At 38.6% G+C, this 24,261-nt stretch overlaps 1 protein-coding gene across 5 annotated transcripts in view; it reads right to left on the bottom strand.

Annotated features, from left to right (window-relative positions):
• Positions 1-24,261, bottom strand: part of SEC24D (SEC24 homolog D, COPII coat complex component) — a 101,802-nt gene that overhangs the window by 67,469 nt on the left and 10,072 nt on the right. For 3 of the 5 annotated variants that reach the window (XM_032292452.1, XM_032292455.1, XM_032292451.1), the window contains 5 exons: positions 20,293-20,441; positions 18,479-18,754; positions 18,055-18,185; positions 9,280-9,391; positions 1,436-1,563 (listed from right to left, as the gene is read on the bottom strand). In XM_032292452.1, the coding sequence (XP_032148343.1) occupies positions 1,436-1,563; positions 9,280-9,391; positions 18,055-18,185; positions 18,479-18,754; positions 20,293-20,441 (796 nt within the window). The remainder of the gene's footprint in view (positions 1-1,435; positions 1,564-9,279; positions 9,392-18,054; positions 18,186-18,478; positions 18,755-20,292; positions 20,442-24,261) is intronic. The other 2 variants (XM_032292453.1, XM_032292454.1) reach the window with 1 other exon arrangement.

Raw genomic sequence — 24,261 nt, 5'->3', positions numbered from 1 at the left:
TTAAAATGCATACATTGTACGTAGCAACATCTCTTTGTCAATACACATTGGCCTACCTCATATACTAAACATAGTGAGTTTAATAAGGAGTTTACAAATACTATATTAAATTATATTAATATTATATTAAATTTCCAGAACCATCATGGAAGGGACTGTGGTTAAAATATGTAAAGGAAATACTGAATGTACAACTTGATTTGCAAATATGAAATGATACCACTTGTAAGTTTGGCTTCTAGCAACAGTTCAATGCCCTTCCAATGACCTACTCTAAGCCAGTTTACTCTACTACCAAAAAGAAGTGTTGGCAGCACTACACTACACTCATAAGGACAGTGAGTGAAGATCTCAAAGGGTATAAAAGCCACCGCACACATCACACATCTCTCTCTTCTCTCTTCCTTCCCTCAGGGGACATAAAGTAAGCCCCACTCACCACAGCTTCCTCTCACTTCCTTCCCTTCCCCACACTGCTTTACTCTCCATACCAGCTGGTGTGGTGAGACCAAGAAAGGGAACGAACCTGTATTCTCTTGCAGATGCTCTGCCTCTTGCTCAGATGCTGCTAGGTGTGCACTGGATCAGCCTACTTCAAAGGATCATTAGATCCAAGACTGAGGTTTATGCTGAGAGGGGATACTGGGGCTGTGGCCTTTAGTGAAGCAAGAGGAATCTGTGGTTCAGCCTAGCTTATCGGGATACTGCAATGGATTATGGTCACAACTACAGCTAGAAGTCAAGCTTTTCTTCCCCTGTGTGACTTGCTCTGCTATAGTGTCTGTGTCTCTGTGTGCATGTGGGCATCCATCACTCCGGGGCATCAAAAGACGGGATGGCAGCAGCGTAGGTTGGAATTAGGCTATTTCTGGAAGTTTAGCTCAAATACCCACTAGCAGCATCCTGACACTGCAGATTTCAAATGTAAACCACTTCTTATCTTTTTTTTTTTCCCACTCAATTATATGTTGGGCACATATTTTCAAATCAATATACATAGATTTATCTACCCCATGCTTTCTAATCTTTAAGTAGGAGTTGATGAGTATCCTGGCCCAGTGATAACTAAAGTAGATATCAAGGACTATAGATCTATCATCTTCCCTCAACAGAACACCTATATGTCAGGGCTCTAAACTAGGGCATAAGGGCCTCATGACAAGTCATGATACTTTTACCGTGTGACATTCTATATTTTCTGTGTATGTGCATTACTACAATAAGCCAAAAAGTGACTTAGTCCAACTGTATCTGGTGGACGGGATGCCAAAACCCATAGCTTATTCTATTATTTGTTTTCCTGATGAATTCAATGACTAGATGTTTTTACATTATATAAATATATTCCAGTTTGAGTAATGTATAAGAAAATTGTTAGAAAAGAGTAATTTTGGAATTGATAAATTATTGAATTGCTATTACATATCATTCTTACCTCATTTGAAGGAATGGTGGCAAACGGTTTGATGACAGCAGCTAATGGAATCTGAGCTTGCTTTGCCATATCTGACGTGCATGGAAAACAGTATGTTGTGCAACGGATGAATCGAGGACTGGCATTTCCTGAAACATTCAAAAGGATACACTTAAAACTTGTTTAGGAAAAAACCTTCCCTAAGATATTCAAATATTTAAAAAGGTACTTCTAGATAATACATTGCATTATTTCTGATTTGTAAAACTCTCTTCATGATTTTTTTTAAAAGTAGTATTGTACAATTCTACAATCTATTTCTAGGAACACTATAATTTCTTACAAAATAAAAATACTCTGAATCCTACTGCAAAGACATAAAAGAAGTATCTTAGTTATTATTATTTTCCATAAGCAGAGCCTTAATATAGCCTTACTATAGATTTGAGAAGTATTTAGATTCAATGGAAAAAATAAAACAATGAGGCACATAAATATGAAAGAACAAAATTTTCGAATCGCAATCATTTCTTCTTCATCTTCTTCTATCTGCTTATGGGAAAGGTAAGCATTTGTACATCATTTCATATTACCAAGTGATACTTTGTCAAATATGATGCCATTTGTCTGTTTTTTCTCTAAATTTGGAAATTGCATTTAGAAATGAAAATTCTACTTGTAACAGAAATATTATTTTCAAAAACACCCTAATCTATTTTTGATAGATGTTAGGCTCCCTGACCAAATATCCTTACTTCATGACATACACGAGTGTTAAAACGACATCTAAGACATAAAGAATAATTTAACACTAGAATATCTTATCTAAAATAAATTTTGAAATGAAATTATGACTAAAAGAATGTAATCATCAAATGTTCACTGAGTGTCTACAACATTTCAGCCTCCGTCCTAGGTGCTTGAAGAGCTTATTCTTGCAGATGACAACAGATAATGAATATTACACCTAATAAAAGTAAATTATATAGGATATTAGAAGGTGATAAATGCTGTGAAAAAGCATATCTAGTGAACGGTACCAGGAGGTGGGAGGCAGATTACAATTTTAAATACTTACAAGGTAGGTCTTATTTAAAAGTTAACATCCGAGCAAAGAGTCACAGGAGGCAAGCGATTTACTCAAGCGGGTATCTGGGGAAGGACGCCCCTGGAGTAGAGGGACAGCAGGAGGCCCATGGAGCTGGAACGGAGGCACTGTGGGGGGCCGAGGCTGGTGAGGAGTTCAGCAAAGCTACAGGCCAGATGAGGTAGACTCTTGAGACCATTTTAAGCCCTCCGACATTTCTCCCAACGAAATGGGGAGCCACTGATGGCTTCAGAGCAGAGGAGTGTCATGATGTGACATAGGTTCCTCTGCCTGCATTTTCAGAATGGATTTCAGTGGCAAAGAGTAGAACCAGGGAGACCATGTGAACACTGCTGGAGTACCAGCCCAACAGCAGTAGAGCTGTTGAGATGTGGCTACATTCTAGATATATTTCGAAGGTACAGTGACTTGTTAAAGAGCATGATGTATAAGGTGTGAAGATATGAGGTATGAGAGAGCGTGATGGTGAAGAATGACTCCAAGGTTACTGGCCTGAGAAACTAGAAGCATAAAATTGCCATCAACTGACAAAGGAAAGGCTGCAAGAAGGGAAGGGATGTTTTAACGGGTGTGCAGGTGGAGACAGGAATCTAGTCTGGGACATGTCCAATTTGGGAAATCTATTATACAGTGAAACAGCAATGCTGAGTAGACAATTAGATATGTGCATCTGGAGACTGGGCTGAAGTCTGGGCTGGAGATACACATTTGGGAATTCTTACCATATAGATGGTATTTGAAGCCATGAAACCAAGTTAAAACCACCAAGGGAATAATTATGGCCAAAGAAGAGAAGATGATCAAGTACTATGCCCTGGGGTCCTCCAAAAGAAGGAGGTTTGAGGAGGAGAAGAAAGCCGCCAGAGGACTGAGAAGGATGAAACGAGGAGCCTAGGACGTATATCATGCGGAGGCATGATCATCTATGCCAGATGGTGCTGCTGGAGATGCTAAAGTGACAGTTTTGGTGGAATGCTGGGGGAAAATCTGCTCAGAGTGAGTTTAAGAGATAACAGAAGGAGAAGAATTGGCAACAGTCCTTTAAAATTTTGCTGTAGAAGGGCGGAAAGAGAAGAGTGCTAGCTGGTAAGGGAAGTGGATCAAGAAAACATTTTTATATTTTAAGGTAGGAGAAGAGTTTTTTAAAAAGATGGAAATCATTCTGTAGAAAGAAAAATATTGGTGATTTAAGAAGAAGAGTGGAGACTTATTGTGGGAATATACTTGAGTAGTGCACAGGGAGAGAGGCTGGCTTTGGACCAGAACACAGATTGCTCACTGAGAGCCAAATGCAGGCCACCACAGTGGGAGGATGTGCTCAGGCAGGGGGTCCATGTGGTGGTGGGGGGTATGGAAGTTTTTCCTCCTAAAAGGAGGATGTAAAGCAGCTAAAAGAAAGATGTGAGAGAAGGTGCTGCAGGTTTGAAAAAGTGTAAAATAGTCACTAAGGAGAGTGGAAAAGTGAAAAGACCGGGGAATACAGTGTGTTGAGAAGTTTATGGTCCTGAGTTTAAACAGATTGTAGTGGGGTTGTGAGACTTTCTCTGGCCATGTTTTATTACACAAATGCAGGCCTGAAATGAACGGAAGGTTGAACTTAAGAATGCTTTTATTCTGCTCATTTCCAAGCTAGTAGTGCCAGATTTCACAGTTTTTAGGACAAACTAGAAATCTGGACTTTTATACAACATATTCTGATTTTTAAATAATGACAGTTAATTCGAATAGAAACAAAATAAATGACTGTGTAGGGCAAATTAACATGACTGCAGGCTGAACCCAGTCCTTGGGCTCCTCTGCAGAGCATGTGAGAAGGGCAAGACATAGTACTAACAACAAGGATAATAATAATAATAACAGCAGCCAATGTGTTAGACATCATTCTAAGGCTTACATGTAAACTCATTTAGCCCCAAAATAACTCTATAGATTAATATATTTATAATCTACTTTAATGAGGAGGAAACTGAGACACTAGGAGATTAAGTGATTTGTCAATGGTTAAAGAGTTAGTAAGTGGCAAAAGTAGGATTAGAACCGATTATAATTTTCTACAACATCCCAGAAAAATTGAGTCCAGGTTGTCAAGGCTGACAATGCTGGATGAGGAGTTGAGACGAACCCTGCCTGCCCATGGGCAACGGTGACATTTCTTTAGCAAGAGTAAGAAAAAAAAACAAAAACAAAAAACTTTTTTTACCAAGGGTAAAATATCAAATAAATAATTGAAAAAAATCAATTTGCCCAAAGTTAGATAGCTTCTAGGAACAGAAAAAGAATAGAGACAGGTAAGCTGGTCCATTGCTTTAAGAGCTCAAGTGAGCCATAATAGAGGATGAAACCAGATTTTTGGCAGCAGGAATAAAAGAAAATGATTAGATAATATTAATATACGTAAATATGCTTAAATGCTTATTAGTGTTTGTTTCATATTTAGACAACACTTTCCCCATTATCATTACACAATGCTACAGAGAATGTGAACTAATAATTTAAGCAATATTTTAAAGTTTATTTTAATTTTCCATTGAACTCAATTTTACTCGTTAAAATTACCAATAAATATTGAAATTGGATATTTGTTATCTTTAAAGGGTTTATTTTTTGACAGTGAAATATGCATAAATGAATGAGCTCCAAATATGACTAAACAAATGCTTTGTTCAGGAAGATAACGTGCACAAAGAAAAAAATTTGAAAAAGCAACTGAGAATTTATTTTTACAAACAGGTATACGACAGTGGGGCATAAAAGGTCTGGCTACAGTGGATAATTTAGCAACCTTAGGAACTAAAATTTGAAGCTTTTTGAGATGCTTAGTAAAGAGCATTATGGGATAATTTGACTGAAAACATTCAATAAATTCATTCCATAAACATTTACTAAGCTAAGTTCCATGCAAGGGCTTAGAAACAGAATAGAGTGAAGTCTCTGGCTTCACAATCTAGTTGGAAAGAGTGATAGTAAAAATAGCTCATTGCAACATAGCGTGGTAAAAATCACAGAAGAGCAAATAGGTTAAGAAACAGAACAAAGGAGACGACTCTGTCCCTAAGACCAGAATTGACTACACAAAGGATGAAGTGCTTGAACAGGTTCTTAAAGAATGGGAACCAAAGGACAAGTAGAATCTTAAAATAAGATCCTGTAGCCAAAGGCAAAGGAATAATATTTTAAAGTTTAAGACTATTTTATCTTTATTGGCTCTGATCCTAACCAGCTGTATGGCCTTGGGCAAGCCACTTAACCTCCCTGGGTCTTACCCTTACATCTGTAAAGTGAGAGAGCTGAGCAAATAAAGTTCAAGATTTCTTCCAGCTCTATATTCTACTTAGTCTGTGAATTTATATACACGTCTGAGAACCTTGGGCTACATCCTAAAAAGTGTATTACTATTATCAAATAAGTCAGGCCAGACAAAGGGGCTTCAGAGCAAAAGGATACCAGGCCTGCTCCACACCAGGCCTCCATACCAGGCCTGCTCTCACATCTTGCCAGGGCTTGGCTGCAGGCTAAGGAGAAATAATGATGAATCAGACCCTGCCGCCTTACTAGTCCTGCCTGCTCACCCACTCCTTCCTTCATACTCTTTCCATACTATACGATCCAGCAATTTCACTTCTAGGTACAGTATATAAGCCAAAGAAGTGAAAGCAGGGGCTCACATAGATACTTGTACATAAATATTCACAGCAGCATTACTCACAATAGCCCAAAGGTAGAAACAACCCAAATGTCCTTCAACAGGTGAATGGAAAACAAAATGTGGTATGTATAAAAAAATGGAATGTCACACAGCCTTAAAAAGGAATGAAATTCTGATATATGCTACAAGGTAGATGAATCCTGAAAATATTATGCTAAGTAAAATAAACCAGACACAAAAGGACAAATATTGTATGATTCCACTCAAATGAGGTGCCTAGAGTAAACTCATAGAGACAGAAAGTAGAATTAGAGGCTAACAGGGGCCAGGTGGGGTGGAAGAATGGGGAGTTATTGTTTAATGGATACAGAGTTTCAGTGTGACATTATTTTTTTTAAAGTTCTAGAAACAGGTAACAAGAAGGATTTGGTTGTACAACATTGTGAATATAATTAAGGCCACTGAATTGTACACTTAAGTACGATTAAAATAATACATTTTATGTTATTTATATATATACATACACACACACACACACACACACACACACACACACACACAGATTTAACCGTAATTTTAAAACTATGCACAAGTCCCTCAAAAAACAAAAAACTATGCAGATTCTGTTACCTGACACAGACTATGCTCTCTCCCACTACCATACTTTAGCACATTCACCTCCTCTGCCTGGCAACCCTCCCCTCCCCTCCCCCACCTCCCTAGTTTTGTGGGTTACACTTGCTCACTAAAGACACAGTTCGGGCGTCTCCAACTAGAGCAAAGACAGGCTGGGTCAGTTATCTGGTTGGTGACCTCACATTTAAGTTCCCATGGTGACATGCTTTTTATCCTTCTATTATAACATTCATCTCACTGTATTAATATTTAGTTTTCTCTTTTTCCCTGCCAGATTGCTCACCCATTTAAAAAAAAGAGCCATGTCTTTTATTTCTGAATAGATGCAGTGAAGTTAAGAACAAAGGCACTTGCATCAGAATGCTCAAGTTCAAATTCTAGCTTTGCTTCCTACTAGCTACATCTCTTAGGTAAATTACCTAAGCATTCTGTGCCTCAGTTTTCCACTCTGTAATATGAGAATGATATTAATGCCTATCTCATAACATTATAGGGGGGATTAGATGAATTATTCCATATAAAGTGGTTAGAAAATTGTCTGGATACATACTAAGTACTTGCAATTATTAGTTATAATAATAATGTTAATTTGTCTATTTTTTATTATATTATTCATTTCAGGTTTAGCATAGAGGCCTGGCACATAATAGGTACTGCATAAACACTTTCTGGATGTATGCCATGAATGAGTGAAGTTCTGAACAAGTGGAATTCTGATCCCAGATAGCTCAAAGATTTGTGGGGGAGACCTATCTCCACAGTAAAATATAATGTGATGGGGCGATATATAAATGAAGCACTCTGGGAAAAGACACTGGAGAAGACTTCAAAGAGAAAATTTAAATTGAGTTTGGAAGAACTAAATGTTTCCCAAGTAAAGGGCTGAGAGTCTTATATTTCAAGTACATGTGTTCAATACATTTTTATTGGTCAACTAGTTTGTTCTAGATACCAGGTGAATTTCTAAGGATACAGTGGTGAACAAAAAACCATCCTTAGGCTGTTGCAGAGAAAACAGTACACACAAGAATCAGAGACATGAGGAGAAAGAGGATGAGTTTGGTTTATTAAGGCAGTTGTAGAGGAAGAAACAGGTGGGAGATGACGCTGATCAGGAATATTCTTTAGGTTGAAAAAAAGCCCCAAATTTTATATTTATTTTAAATATTAAATAAAATAGGTATTAAAACACTTATGTAACACTTATCATTAGGTTGAAATGAAATTGCCACTTGTATAGGTCACAATGATAGAAAAAAAATCAACAATTTCATGTAGCTCAATCTATTATCTACCAAACCCTAAATGCTTTACAAATATAAACTCATCTAACTAGTTGGAATGGATTCTGTAGGTAACGAGGAAGAAACAAATTATTTTGACACTAGATCTTACCAAAAGGCCAGGAGCACAAACAATTTTTGGAATAATAAATGAAGTGATCTGAATTGTTTTAATATTAATATCTACAACACCTATAATTTACATGAAACCTTTCTGTGTATTGAGCCCTCTACACACGTATAAGCATACTTACGTGTATGTGTATGACACATAAAGACTCACACACACAGTCACCTCTAATTCTTACATTAGTTCTGCAGGTCCAGTCTTAGTCTCCACATATTACTGAGGGTGATGCTGAGGTTGAAAGACAGGTGAGACAGACAAAGTTCACTTGAGCAGTGAGGAAGAGAGTCTGAGTTCTCCCAATCAAAATCTCTTTCTATCTCACTGTGCTGCCTGCTGTATAAGGTTAGCTCTGAAGGCGGCACGAAAGATAGAGAGATGATCCTCAACTAGAATTTGGCTAACTCAACAACTCTGAGATGAGACAAAATGCTTGTTTGTATGCTGATTTTATGTTTCTAGGATAAAGTACATGATTCATTAAAATGGTATATTCAGAATCTCAGACTTCAGATTTCATCAGGCTATATTTTTAACTTGCCATAAACAATAGGGTAATATATTCTTATGCTGAAAGGTATGAACAGTCAGTAGAGATGCAGCTCAGCTTCTCCTCTTCCCAGTTTAAAAGTGGGAAAACAGAACCCAAAATGTTAAAAGATCTGCTTAGAAAATGTTGTTAGGGCAAGAACCAGGTCTGCTGACATTTCAAAGAGTCTAATCCCTTACTGCTCTGCTTGTGCCAGCTTTCCAACATAGTGAATAAATTAAACCAAAGTAGGGTATAAACCAATTGAAACCCATAAACTAAAATAAATAATTGTATTAAGCAGATATATTGCTCTGTATCTCACTAGAAACTCTCTAGACTTCTATACTCAGAGAATAAAATTTAGTTGACAGCACTCTCTTCGTACTTGAGGGATTCATGGAGAACTGGTTCATTATCTGCTATAATGGGGTTTTCCATCATTAAGAGCATTATTGAAGGGTGTCAGTGTATTTGCTTTAAGAATGGTGAGAAATTTTAAAACCTTAATAAATGGCATAATTGAAAACAAATACCTTGGTCTTGTATTATACAATCTGTAGTGACCAGGGGAGGGATCTGGCCTCTGGTGTTGGTGGCATAAACTTGTCCTCCTCTGCTGGCTCTATCATTCTCAATCACCTGAATCTGATAAATAAGACATCAAGAGCCAGTTAAAGTAGGTTCAGACTCTTCCCAACATTCCATTTAGAGAGTACCCTTGCTCTCTCCTCCCTCCCTTTCCCCTCCCTCTCAATATTCACATGCACAGACACACACACACACACACACACACACACACACACACACACACAGTCTCACACATTCACACAAACTGGCATTTTCTAAATCCTTTCAGTTCATTTCAGATCAACTTGTCATGGAAAAACCTACCGTGTCTTCAGTTAAAATGGTTACAACTTTAGAAAAGTAGTTTCCAATTCTATTCTGTAATTTTTTAAGCTTCAGACCTGACAACGTGACCCTTCAGAGAACTTTATTTTTCTATCTAATTTGTTTATTAGGAACATAGGTAAGCATTTTCTTTTCTGTTTTTTCATTTTTTGAGATGTGCTCTCACTCTGTCACCAAGGCTGGAGTGCTGTGATGCAATCACCGCTCACTGCAGCCTTGACCTCCCTGACTCAAGCCATTCCAAGTAGCTGAGACCACAGGTGGGTGCTACCACAACTGGCTAATTTCTTTTCTTCATTTTTTTGTAGAGACAGGATCTCCTCGCCCTATGTTACCTATGCTGGTCTCAAACTCCGGGGCTCAAGCAATCCTGCTGCCTTGGCCTCTCAAAATGTTGGTGTCAAAGTTGTGAGCCACTACACCTGGCCAGCATTTTCTTTAAAAAAAATATGATAAGAAATTGAAAACAAATATTTAAAGGAAATACTGGCTTAGCACAATGGCTCACACCTGTAATCCCAGCACTGTGGAGGGCCAAGGTGGGAGGACCACTTGAGCTCAGGAGTTCAAGAACAGCCTGGGCAACAGAGTGAGGCCTCATCTTTACTAAAAAGGTTTAAAAAATTATCCATGAGGTAGGAGGATTGCTTATGCTCAGGAGTTCAAGGCTGGAATAAGCTTTGATCATGCCAGGGCATTCTAGCCTGGGCGACAGAGCAAGGTCCTATCTCAAAATAAATAAATGAACACTTTTTTAAGTAAAAGAAACTTTCAAAAGGCTAAAAATTATCTCAGAAGAGATGATTTATAATATACAACCTATAAAAACCTTAACTTTCTCCTCAAATGCCTTTTGATCTTCAATTTGCTTTTCAAATTTCTCCAACTGAATCTCTGGCTCCTTGAGATATAAGACACAAACAGTAAAGCAATCCCATGTGGTTTTTGCCCACTGTTGAGAAGTCAACAGGAGCAAAAGTTTCTTATGTTCTGTCATCTAATGTGGAAACATCTGCTATTTCTCTACTAAAAACAATTGTTACTGATGAAGAATATAAGAGATACAAAATGTCTCTCTGTTCTATTTAGGGATGAAAATTATGAGCAAAATCTAGTAATATGGAGTAAAAAGAGAACAAGAAAAAATCCTAATAATTATCTTTTCCTCTTTATCTTCTCCTTTCCCTTATTTCTTTCTTCATAGGCAAAACAAGAAGGAATAAAAAGAAAAAACATGGAGGGGATGTAATAAGAGGAAAAAAAAATGGAGAAACAGGAAGTGTGTCCAGACTGGAATAGTAGGTCCAAACTGCACCTAAGGATGCAGTTTTTAATATTCCTAAAACCATTAGCAATATGAAAACTGCCTTCTACCAAACTCTGAAAGGTTGCTTTCTCTAATCTTCCCTCCCATTCCATCCAATCCAGCCCCCAGCTGGTATTGACAACATTGGTTTTATGAAATGTTGATGACAGATTTAGCCTGCCTTTAAGTCTACAGGTCTTCCCTCCTAATTTCTTAGGATATGAATTGTTATTAGATTAAAATATAAAATGGCTCCAGCTGTCAGACACAGATAAGACTAAAGCTACCATGAGCGGAGACTAGAAGCAGAGAAACTTTAACACTATAATTATATTCTGTATTTTGACCACAAGGTTAATCGGATTCATTAAAATCAGAGTTGTTTTTTATTTTTTATATTTTTGAGACAAGGTCTTGCTCTGATGCCCAGGCTAAAGTACAGTGGCGTGAAGAGGGCTCACTGCAGCCTCAAACTCCTGGGCACAAACCATTCTCTTGTCACAGCCTCCTGAATAGCTGGGATTACAGGTGTGCACTACTATGCTGAGTTAATTTTTTAAATTTTTTGTAGATAGGGTCTAATTTTGTTGTCCAGGCTTGTCTCAAATTCTTGGGCTCAAGCTTTCCTTCTACCTTAGCCACCAAAAGTGTTGGGATTATAGGCGTGAGCCATTGCACCTGGCCTAGAGTCATTTTTATATTTTTCAATATTTATTACAATCATTTCAACCAACAAAGAGTCAAATATGAAAGTGAGGTAAAAGCCATGAATATGTATTAGTGTGCATATTGAACATATTGAACATAGCCTTTAATCAACTATATTTCCAAAAAGTTAATTTTTAAATCATCCATTTACAATTTACAAAACCCTGCTTCCAAAGAAACAGTGTTATCAGTAGTAATTATATTTCTAAATTAATTCAGATCTTGGATGAAATACTATAAAGACTAGGAGATATTAAAGTATTTCTGATAATTGCTAAAAAAAATTGTACACCTATTTTATTTACCTCAAGTGCATATTCTTGAAAAGCAGGCTTAGAGAGAAAATAAACAAGCTTCAACAGCAATTTTGACTGTGACTCGGTACTTGAAGGGTTTAGATTTAATGACAGTGATTTTGATAATACCAAAACTACTTCAAAAGGCATAGATTTATTTTCCCTTCAGAAGATGCGCTGCTAGAATTACGATTTTACTTATCAGCTATGAATGGAGCATTCTGGGTTCATAAAGCAGAATTGGAAAAGAGAAAAAAAAGGAAGTGATTCTCTTGAGATAAATGAGCGAGAATAAGGGAAAAACAAGAGGATGTGTGTGCCAGACAAAAAAGGCTACTTAGCAGAATTGTGAATTTTGGAGAGGTAAGATAAAGTGGAGTAGAAAGTACCCAACTTTGGAATAATCCTCTTACGGACACAGGAAGGGAGGGAGAAAGAGTTTTGATGATGATAAGTTTCCTTACTTTTAAAATTTGTCTGAAACTATCACCCAAAAATGTAATAAGTCCTGGCTCAGGACTGAAGTATAGCAGAAGCTCAGTAAATGTGACTTTACATCTTTCTTTCCAGAAGGAAAAATTTTGTTAACAAAAGCATGTTACTTTGGTAATAGGAGCATAAACAGGTTCCATCTGATATCTTTAATTACTTTTAAAATAATTTTAATCTATTTAATTACTTTTAAAATAAAAACAAACACTGGACTGATTTGTCTATATGTATTATAAGGGTCCTGGATGAGTCACAGCATCTACTCCTTCTTGCTTTTGTTGCCCATTCATTCAAGGAATACATGGACATATATACTATGTATCAGTTCTGTTCTAAGTGTTACAAACACAGCAGTGAACAAAACCAAATCCTTGCCCTCATGGAGTGGACATTCTAGTGTGGAAGACAGGTAATAAGTAAACAAATGTACAAATAACACACCCGACATCAGGCAGTAATCAGTGCTGTGGATATGCAGTGAAATGGATGGGGTGCTAGGGAGACTGAGGATGACCAATGAGGACATTAAGGAAATGAGGACATGAGCTGTGCCCTGCATACACTTAGGGGAAAAGCATCTAAGCAGAATAAATATCAAGTGCAAAGACCTTGAGGCAGGGGCATAGAAGGCAGGTGTTGTTGAGTCAAAGGGTGTGGGGAAGAGTGGTAAAAGACCAAGTCAGCAGTAGGGGTGGGTGGGTGGGTGTGTGTGTGTGTGTGTGTGCGTGCGTGCGTGCGTGCGCGCGCGCACGCGTGCAGGTGTAGGGGAGCCAGGGGTGGCAAATAATGTAGGGTCCTGCAGACTATTGTAAGAACTTTGGTTTTTAACTAGAGTATTGACTTTCTAAGCCATGACATGATGTGACTTAGAATTCAAATGGATGACTCTGGCTACTCTGTGTAGACTAAAAGGGTAGGGAGACCAATTAGGAGGCTCTTAGAAGAACGTAGGTAGGTAGATAGTAGAGGCTTAGAACAGGATGAATAGACAAGGTAGGACCAAGAGAATTAGCAAAAGAACTAAATGTGAGATGTGCAAGAAAGGAAGAATCAGAGATGACTCCTAGGTTTTTGGCCTGAGGAGCTAGAAGAATGGAATTGGATCTGGATTTCAGGAAAAAGGTCTTTACTAGGAATATCTGCATTCTCATTCAAAGCCATGAGAATGAATGGGATTACCTAGAGTGGTGCTTTGCATACTTCAGTGTGCCTAAGAATCATCTGAAGAGCTTGTTGAAATACAGATTCCAGGGTCTTACCCTTAAGAGATTCTGATTCCTTAGCTTTGGGCTGAGGCTTGAGAACATGAATTTTTAATAAGCTCCCAGCTGATGTTGATGGTGCTGTCCTGGGAGCACATTTTGAGAAGTGTTGATCCAGAGAGTAAATGTCAATGGAGAAAGGGACAGGTCCAAAGACTAAGTCTTATAACACTTCTAACACTAGGTGATAGAGAGATGGGGAGATATCAACAAAGGAGACAGGGCCTCCAGTGGGGTAGGCAGAGATGTAACCAAATGGGTGGAATCCCACAAGCCAAATGTAAAAGTTTTGTTTCAAGGAGAATGGAGTAAACAGATGTGTCAAATTGCTGCTGATGTCAAGTCACATGAAAGCTGAGAATAGACCATTAGATTTGGTAACAGGAAGTCATTGGTAACTGGACTAGCACAGTATTTTGGGGTTGTGGTGATAAAATCTAAGCTGGAATAGGATCAGGAGAGAGTGGGAGGAGATGAACTGAAAACAGCGGATATAGGCAACTCTTTGGGAGATTTCTTGCTATAAAAGCAAGCCAAGAGATGGGAGGAAACTGAATCCAGGTTTGGGGAGAGGCCAAGGAAAGCTTCTTCTATTAATGATGGGAGGCATCATAGGATATTTATATTATGACGAGAGTGATCGAGACAGAGAAAAAATCAAGTTCATTTTCAAAGAAGTGTAGATGATGCAAGAGAAAGGGGATGTGATAGTTAATTTCATGTGTCAACTTGGCTGGGCCATTTTTAGGACAAACACCAGTCTCAGTCTAGATGGTGCTGTGAAGGTGCTGTTAAAGTATTTTTAAGATCTAATTAACATTTAAACAGGCAGACTTTGAGTAAAGCAGATTACCTTCCATAATGTGGGTGGGACTCAACTAATCAGCTGACAGCCTTAGGAGAAAAAGGCAGGTTCTCTGAGAAAGAGGAAAAGTCTGCCTCCAGATGCCTTTAAACTAGAGCTGCAATATCAGCTCCTCCCTAGGTCTCCAGCCTGCTGTCCTAACTGTCCTATTCTGTTCCCGTAACCAAGTAAAACCATTAATTAAAATAAATCTCCCTCCCTCTTTTAAACCATAAAAGCAATGACTGGCAATATGATTATCAATAAAGACAATAAGAATCGTCAAAATTTAATTTCTAACATGTTATAGCAGTAGGTAGTATTACAAATCTTCAACTTCGAATTCAAATAAATATAAAGTGACAGATTACAAAAATAGCCAACATTATCTACACTTCCCTGTATCAATTCTCTTTTCAACCTTGCCTTCCCCCTCCTCCTATCAAGAGGCAAAGTCCATTTTCTTACTCCTTGAATCTGAGGCAGTCTTGTGACTTGCTTTGGCCGAGACAATGTAGCGGAAGTAGTGATGTGCCAGTTCCAAGCCTAAGGTTCAAAACGCCATGCTCACTCCTACCTTCCCTCTTGGATGTCTGCCACCCCATGAACAAACCCAGTGTACTCTGCTTGACAACATGGCCTGGTCATCCCCCATCAACAGATGAATACCAAACACAAGATACACAAATGACACTATGATGGGCAGAGCAGTGGCCCTCAGCAAGATATGTCCATGTCCTAATCTCTGAAATCTGTGAATATTACTGATACAGAAGGCAGGCAGGGAAGTGCTGGGTAGAGAAAAGCAGTTCCCTGTCTAGGGCTCTATACCCATGGACCTAGGTGAGGACAGGCACTCCTATTTTCCCCCAAATGTTGCATTTTTCAAGACCACCCTGGCCCATCACACCCTCATCCTGGGCTTATAAAAACCCAAATCCCTAATGTGCAGGCACACAGGCAGCCAGATGTGCAGGGGAGCACATCAGTGGATAAAGATACAAGTGGTTGGATGGGAAGAGGATGTTGAGGGAGCACGCCAGTAGAAGAGCACACTGACAGACACCAGCACACTGGCAGGCCATCCATGGACGGGCCAAGGCAGAGTTTGGTCAGGGCAGTCAGAGGAGAGCCTGGGCCACTGAGTGGCGGGACTCCAGGGGAAAACCGTCTCCCTCTGGCTCCCCCATCTGCTGAGCGCTGCTTCTACTGAATAAAACCTCGGACTCATTCTCCAAGCCCACATGTGATCCAATTCTTCCAGTACATCAAGGCAAAAACCTGGGATACAGAAATCCCTCTGTCCTTGTGATAAGGAAGGGGTCTAATTGAGCTGGTTAACACAAGTCGCCTACAGACAGCAAACTAAAAGAGCACCCTGTAACACACGTCCACCGGGGCTTCAGGAGCTGTAAACATTCACCCCTAGACACTGTCATGGGAGCCAGAGCCCCACAGCCTGCCTGTCTGTATGGTCCCCTAGAGGTTTGAGCAGCAGGGCACTGAAGAAGTCAGCCACACTCTCACTGCATGCCCTGCGAGGGGCACAAGGGAACCTTTCCCATTTCATCACCTCATATGGCAAAAGAATTTTATGACATTAAGGATCTTGAGAGAAGAAGCTTATCCTGGCCCTGCATGGAATCACATGTATAAGGAAAGAAGCAGAGCAATTTTGAAATAGACACTCAGAGAAGAAGACACAAAGAGGAGGAGGATGCAATGTGACCACAAAAGCAGAGACTGGAGTCACATGGTCACAAGCCAAGGAAAACCTGGAGCCACCAGAAGCTGAAAAAGCCTAGGAAAAGATTCTCCTCCACAGCCTTCAGAGGCAGCACAGCCCTGCTTAGTGTGTTTTTCATTGCTTATAACAGAACATCTGGAATAGTCATTTGTAAAGAAAAGACATTTATTTCTTATAGTTACGGAGGCTAAGAAGTCCCAGGTTGATGGGCCACATCTGGTGAAAGCCTTTTTCCAGGTGGAGGCTCTACAGAATCCCAAAGCGTCACAGCATGACATGGCGAGGGGGCTGAGCGTGCCAGCTCAGGTATCTCTTCCTCTTATTATAAGGCCACCAGTTCCACTCCCATGATAACCCATTAATCCATTAACCCACTAATCCATGAATGGATTAATCTATTCACCAGGGCAGGACCCTCATGACCCAATCATCTCTGAATACTGCCACACTGAAGATTAAGTTTCAACATGCGTTTTGGAGAAGACAAATATTCAAACCATAGCACTTGCCAACACTTTGATTTTGGACTTTTGGCCTCCAGAACTGTGAGAGAATAAATTTCTGTTGTTTTAAGTCACCTAATTTGTGGTAATTTGTTACAGCAGCCACAGGAAACTAATACATTATCCTAAACCATCCATACCCCAGCCAAGCCTCCAGCTGACCCCAGATGCATGAGCAAGCCCAGCCCAAACCAGGTGAGCCTGGCCCAAATTACCAAAACTGCTCAGGGAATCCACTGACTCATGAGTATTAAGATATAGTAGTGCTAAGCTACTGAGCTAATATGGTAGCTTTCCGTGCTCCTTAGTTTATTTCTAACTTCTTCTGCTTATATTTATAGAACCTATTCAAAGACCCAAAATTAACTGTAGCCAATTTCATTATTATTCTGAAAGGATTTTATATTCCAGTGCCACAAGATTGGCAGCTTCCCTGCCCCACTGACATTGAGCTTTGTTTTATGACTTGCTTCAGCCAAGGGCACATGAGTGGAAGCTTTAAGAGCTGTTGCATGTTTTGGCCAGCTCTCTTTCTTTCTTCCCTCTGCCAAAAAATAGCATGTCCTCAGTAGTAGGTGCCTCTTCACTCTAGATTCTGGAATAAGGATGAAGCAGAGCCCAAAGCTAATCTGCAGCCGCTGCAGCCTACATGTAAACTAAGTGACAAATGCATCTTTGCAGTTGTAAGCAAAGTTGGGGATTGTTTGCTATGCAGAATAACCTTATAAAGCTGACTAATACAATTATTAAAGAGTAACCCTTCAAAGAAGTCACTTGAGTGAAGAGTTTAGTTCTCACTTTACATAAAACAATTTTATTTTTTAATGTGCAAGATGCAAAATATACCTTCAGTCTCTATGGGTTTCTCTTATTGAAAAGGATCCTTTATCTAAAATAGCATGCTTATATAGGATATAGTCTTACTGTTAATTACTCATTAGATAGCAATAGATACTGCCAAAATATGTATATAAACATTATAGACACTGCCAAGTTTATATGACACCAAAAAAAAAAAAATCTATATAGGCTGCTTTTTCATGGAGACCTTTAGTATGCCCATAACCCGAGCATGCCTTCCCCCATACACACATATAAGGAAGGGAAGCTTTCCCTCTATGTGATGAGTATCTCCTAACTTCTATGATAATGAATAGGATAAATGCTAACAAACTGAAGAGGTGCTGAGAACAATGCTCCTCTGTGAGTGAGACTGTGAGAGTGAGAAGAGCACTTACTGGGCTAGGGATAGAGTCAGGATCCAGCTTCTTCTGGGGCTGTGGTGGACCAGCCATCTGTGCAGGACCTCCAGGGAAGCCTCCTGGGTAAGAGAGCTGTGTGCCTGCCATCTGGGGGCCAGAGTTGGCTGCTTGGAAAAAAATTTAAAGAGAAATGACTATCATCCCAAATCCGGCATGTAAGATTTGTTGACAATATCATGCTGTTCAGTCAATCATGTTGTATTTTTCATCTTATTTAAAAAGGCAGGCTGTCAAGTATGAATGTGGTTTCCCCATTTCTTTGCTCTTGCCACACTCTTCAAAAACTACCGTTTTTTAAAAGTAAGTGACAGAGACCTAGTAACATAGGAACAAAGTTGATTTTCAATTAAGGGTTCCCCTGGGTAACCCAAAGCCTTCCCCTGAACCCTGCCTGCCTTACCCTGCTGTGGAGGATATCCAGCGCTCAGGGTCTGGCCTGGAAGAGGCGGGGACTGGTACTGGGCATTTGAAGGAGGAGGTCCAGTGAGCCCATCTGGCCTGTACATTGGTGGAGGCAAAGGTGAAGCACCAGGACCATTGAGTGTGGCGGGTGGTGGTGGAAGAACCTGAGATCCAGGCTGCAAAATGGATGGCTGTGGAGGTCGTGGAGGAGTCTGGAATGATGTGGCTGACAGAGCGCCAGGGGGTCCCTGGCTTGGAGGAGCCATGCCTGAACCTGTGTGAGAAAGAAGATCAGCCTACTTAAATACCACATTTCTCAACTCTCTGACTTCTGCAAAGTACATGACAGAGATGCTTGCTTTTCTGACATAAAGCTAGAGGACACCCTTAGAAATCCATATTTGGGTTTTTTGCCAGAAATTGAAATCTTCATTCAGAAAATAGAACAAATGCTATTTTATACAATGGGATTATTTTTTTAAGATAGGGTCTTGCTCTGTCACTGAGGCTGCAGTGCAATGGCAAGATAATGGATCACTGTAACCTTAACATCCTGAACAAAGTGATCATTCCACCTCAGCCTCCCAAGTAACTGAGACTACAAGAGCACACCACTACACCACGTTCTTTTTTTCTTTTCTCTTCCTTTTTTTATTTTTATTTTTTAATATAGAGAAGTGGTGTCATGATATTGCTCAGGCTGGTCTCAAACTCCTGGGCTCTAGGAACCTAGCAATATTTCCCCCTTGGCTTCCCAAAGTGCTGGGATTATAGGTGTGAGCCACCAGGCCTGGCCTGGAAATTTTTGAAAGGTAAAATCAGTACTTCTAATTTAAGTGAGAGAATTCATAGAATAAATTTTAACTCAGTTGTGTAATTACATAATTTATGCGATAATTAAAGCATCTGTATCTGGTACAAAATCTAGAAAATTATATAAAAATTTCATTACATAATAAGTATTACTCAGGTAAATTATACATTCAATAAATTATTTGCATCCTGTGTGTGACTTGACCAAACAAATTTCAGAATTAGGTTGAAATAACCAGAGAGGAGGGAAGGGCCAATAACATGCTCTTCAATCATATTGGAAACTGCTGTAAAACCAGATTATGTCTTCCTTTGATCATGGGAAATTGGGTTGCTTCTTTGGAGACTTTTCCCTTTTAAAATTGGTAAAAGACAGAAAATATTCTGAGGGGTTTTAATGATACTTCAAAAAACTAATTTTAAGTAACATGGAAACATTCTTCATCTAGATAAATGGCTGACTGTGCTGTCATTACAGTGGATATTTCTATGACTCGTAGGATATACAGCATTTTTGTTGATGTAAATCTCAGTACTGTGACTCTTTCCTTTCCTGTTCTTCTCTTTTCTGCCTCACAACATCTGAGCTTCCATTCTTTCCATGATCTAAACACATAATTAAAATGTACTGTGAAACAATGAGTACTATATTTCTGATTTTGAGTCCCCATCATAAACAATACAAGGTTAAACTTTATTTCCTAAAATAATTTCACTGTTCTAATGTTTATTTGTTAAGTCCGCATATTTTATTTCACTGTTTGATCATTGAATGGAAGGTATTCTGAGGGTCCTTCAATTACCTTGAAATAAGTGGCAGCATGATCAAGAAAACAACTATAGCAATACATAATATAGATGCTTTATATTAAAATGTCCAAATACTACTTCGATACAGTATGCCCTAGTCATGTCTATTTTAAAAATGAAGAAAACCTCTCTCATTAAAAATAACCAGGACGCAAGGCAGTCAATAAACACTAATAATAAAACTATTACCATAGCTGTTAATTTGCATAGCACTGAGCTGGCTGCCCATCTGGGTGACAGATGAAGTGGACATAGAATTTGGATAAGATGATTGTGCAGAGGGTTGGTATGGTGCATATGAGGATGCCGCATTGTTGACAGGTGGAGGGCCTGAAAATCTGAGAAAAACAGGATGTTAATATCATAGCATCTCAAGCAAATGACATACAACAATATTAACAGCTTGTAAAATTAAATAGGCCTGTCTAGTGGGCCTAGGAAAATGACTGATATTATATACTCAATCTTTAATTAAGCTTGACGTGAGCTCAATACGTTCATGCAGCATCATCTTGTATTTATGCTCACATGCTGAACATGCCAAGAAAGAAAAAAAATTCTAATGTGAGCATAAAACCAGTTCTGGAAATCAATTTCGGAAACTAAGCCCACCACAGCCTTATCTATACTAAAGTTAATGATCAACAGAACGAAAACCAAGAAAACAATATAGCCAGGAGCAGTGGCTCATGCTTATTATTCTAGCACTTTGGGGAGCTGAAGTGGGAGGACAACCTGAGCCCAGGAATTCAAGACCAGCCTGGGCAGCATAGTGAGACCCTGTCTCTACAAAATAAAAAAATAAATAAATAATTAGCCAGGAGTGGTGGCACTATTTGGGTGGTTGAGGTGAGAGGATCACTTGAGCCCAGTAGGTCAAGGCTACAGTGAGCCGAGACCGCGCCACTGCGCTCTAGCCTGGGCAACAGAGCCAGACCCTGTCTCAAAGAAAAAGAAAAATCTAAAAGTTACATCATGCTTTACCTTTGATTTAGCTTGAACTTGTTAGATGTTTATTTTTTCTTGTTCTGCATTAAACAATGACCACTATCTGGACAGTGTACCTAGTATGGTTAGTCTGCCAAATGAGATTAAAGCCTGCCTGAAAGTCACATTACAAATTCTTATAAATTTCAAATTTTAAATAAAATTAAATTTTCCCAAATGGTATACTCTGATTTCAATTTCTCTATCTGTAAACCAGAAACTGTTTTCCTATGGCCCATGTCTTGCCTTCTGCCCCCTACTGCCATTGAGAGGTTAGAAACACAGCCTGAGGGAGGCCACTGCTTGCCTGAAGTCCTACAATTTATTTGTGACAACACTAAGACCAGCATTTTTCCAGGTCTTCAGTGAGTACAACTTTTTGTTTTTTTATGACTGTTAATATTTTTAAAATATGCAATTCTGTGAATCTTTTTTTTTTTAAACAATATAGAAAATACAGGTAGGACAAAATATATTTTAAACAGGAGTTTCAACACAAGCAGCTTCAAGTATTTTTTTAAACATAGCAAAGGTTAAGGATTTGAAATAGAGAATGAGAGACTGTATAACCTCAGCCACTACTTTCAACCCCTAAGTGCCTACTTAACATTCAGTGCCTAACATATACCCCAGGGATTAGGTTTCAGAAATTCACAAATAAATTATTTCTTCTTACCAACTTAAATATGGTGAGTATTAAATAGATTCTGTTTTTAAACACAATTATTATCAATTAAAAAATAAAATAGTATTAAATGGCTAACAAAACTCTCGCATAAATGAGAAAAAAGAGATGAAGGAACATCTTAAACATACAAATTGGTTTAATATTCAATTTCATTACTTTGTTCAAAGTCACATAGCATGTTGTACAAAGCTGGGTCCTCCTGTCCTCGTGTAGAAACCTAGTGTGTGCCTATAGGTAAGCCACTTAACCTCTGTAGCTCTCAGCTTTCAGATTCTAAAAATGAGTGAGTGAAAAGGAACGATCCTCTTTTTTTTGCTATAAATATAATGTAGTTAAAATTAAGAACCATAAATAAATATTCCTCATGTTGACTGCCTTTATTTAACATGGCTCTGGACTGAAAAACATTCAATTATATATTTTAATTTACTGTTTATTTATTGAATGTCAATTACATATTTTAATTTACTGTTTCACTGAATGTCAGAGAAGGGCAGATTCTCCAGCAGAAAGAAGTCTATGAAGAATTACCACCAGATGATTAATAAAACATGAAAATTTAGCCTCAATTTAATCCTGATCCTCTGTAGAGTTGGCTCAGTTTTCTGTGCCCTGTTCAACTTCAAATATTCCCTATTTTCAAGTTTGCAACAAATTGCTCAAGAAATGAGATATATGCTGAAGTTTGTATGCGGAGATAAGATGCCAAATTTTTAATGATTTGATTGAAACAAAATCTGAATTTTGAATACCTACCCCATAGATAGAAAAAATAAAAGTTCCACCAAATTCTAGCATCATTTTGTACATTAAATAAAATTGAAGAAAAAACAACTACTTCTCTTATTTTTATTGTTCCTTGCTTCAACTTTTGCTAAAATCAAGTAGACTCACACATATTAGCTTCAATTTGGGAAGATGGGTCCCTGTTCCCTCTAATTCACTGTTTCTTCATCAGAATACATCACTTAAAATTGATTGATTAAATTTTTCCTTACAATTAAAAAAATTGATATTTAGGTTGCAGATTTTATTTAATATCCTACCCAGTAGTAACTCTATATACATAACTTTAGTACTGCTCGAAAGTTTAAGACGTTTATTCTTCCTCAGTCAAATCAAAACAACAAATAACTTGGTACGATTTTTAAATTTTATAAAACATTATCTTTAAAATAGCAGTATTTTGAAAATAAAAATTTTACATGTTAAATTCAAATCAACATAGTAACTCATTTATATTTCGGGTTTTATTTGATAATTTAGATATAGTAAAATTAAAATATTTCTTTTATTGGTATACTAAGTACAAATGACACAAATGAAATGCTAGAATCCACAAAGAACAGTCATATGCCATTTTTGCTCTTTGACGGCCTCTGTCATCATCAGACTGGTGTGATTCACCTGCACAATCACGGCACACTTTACCCTTGCATTGCACTACATTCACAGAAGGATGTCCCATGAGGGCAAGGCAGCATGGTTACCAGGAAGGCTGAGCCTGAAATACTATAATTTTCCCTGACTTTTTTATTTTTTAACCCTAATTCTACTTTAATCCAGTATGCAAGTTGTAGCAAGTGAACAGTAGAAGAGAGGGAGAAAAATCTGTCAGTACTTCCCTAGGAATCACCAGAAAAGCAGATTCTTAAAGCTGTCATGAGATTCTTGAGCTGTCCTAAGTAATTAGAATTGAGTTCTAGGGACAGACAAGCTATAAACAGTGGACTTTTCAGATCCAATGGAAATGATATTGACAACTGCTAAGATGTTGAGTCCATGGGCACTGTGCACTGTGTAAGGTACTCTGCATGCATTAATCATTAAAATCCTCACAACCACATATTGTTGTTACAATAGTCATGAGTAAACCAAGGCACATAGAGGTTAGGTAATTATCTAGCTAGTAACTGTTGGGCCAACATTAGCAAATGTCCTGACTCTAGAGTCCTCTGCCCTTCTCTGGGCCAGACCCTGTTCTGAGCTCACAATGACAAAATTAGGGCCTGTTTGACGGCCAAGTCCATGGTTTACTTATTCCTAAGCAACCTGATCAAGTGAAATAAATGGCTATAAACCAAAAAGATCAATCAATTCCAGGCTAATACCAGTGACCAAAACATTTTTCTAAACTTGAAACCAGCTGTTCAATCTTTGTATTTCTTTCTATTTTTTTTTTTTTTTTCTTTCTGCCTTGAGACAGGGTCTCCCTGGGCTCAAGCAATCCTCCTACCTCAGCCTCTCAAGTAGCTGGTACTGCAGGTGCATGCCACCATGCTTGGCTAATTTTTGAACTTTTTTGTAGAGATGGAGTCTTATGAAGTTGCCCAGGCTGGTCTCAAACTCCTGGGCTCAGGCAATCCTCTCACAACAGCATCCCAAAGTGCTGGGGTTACAGACATGAGCCACCACACCCAGCAACAATGAATTTGTCCAGGTCTTCTCTCCTTTGCTTCTGGACTGAGAATTCTATATTCTCA

The sequence above is a fragment of the Sapajus apella genome, unplaced genomic scaffold (genome assembly GCF_009761245.1).
Source record: "Sapajus apella isolate SASKATOON/1434 unplaced genomic scaffold, GSC_monkey_1.0 scaffold27, whole genome shotgun sequence".
In the NCBI taxonomy this organism is placed as follows: domain Eukaryota; kingdom Metazoa; phylum Chordata; class Mammalia; order Primates; family Cebidae; genus Sapajus; species Sapajus apella.
The sequence above is the reverse complement of the archived record's forward strand: the minus strand, read 5'-3'. Positions and strand labels throughout refer to the sequence as shown.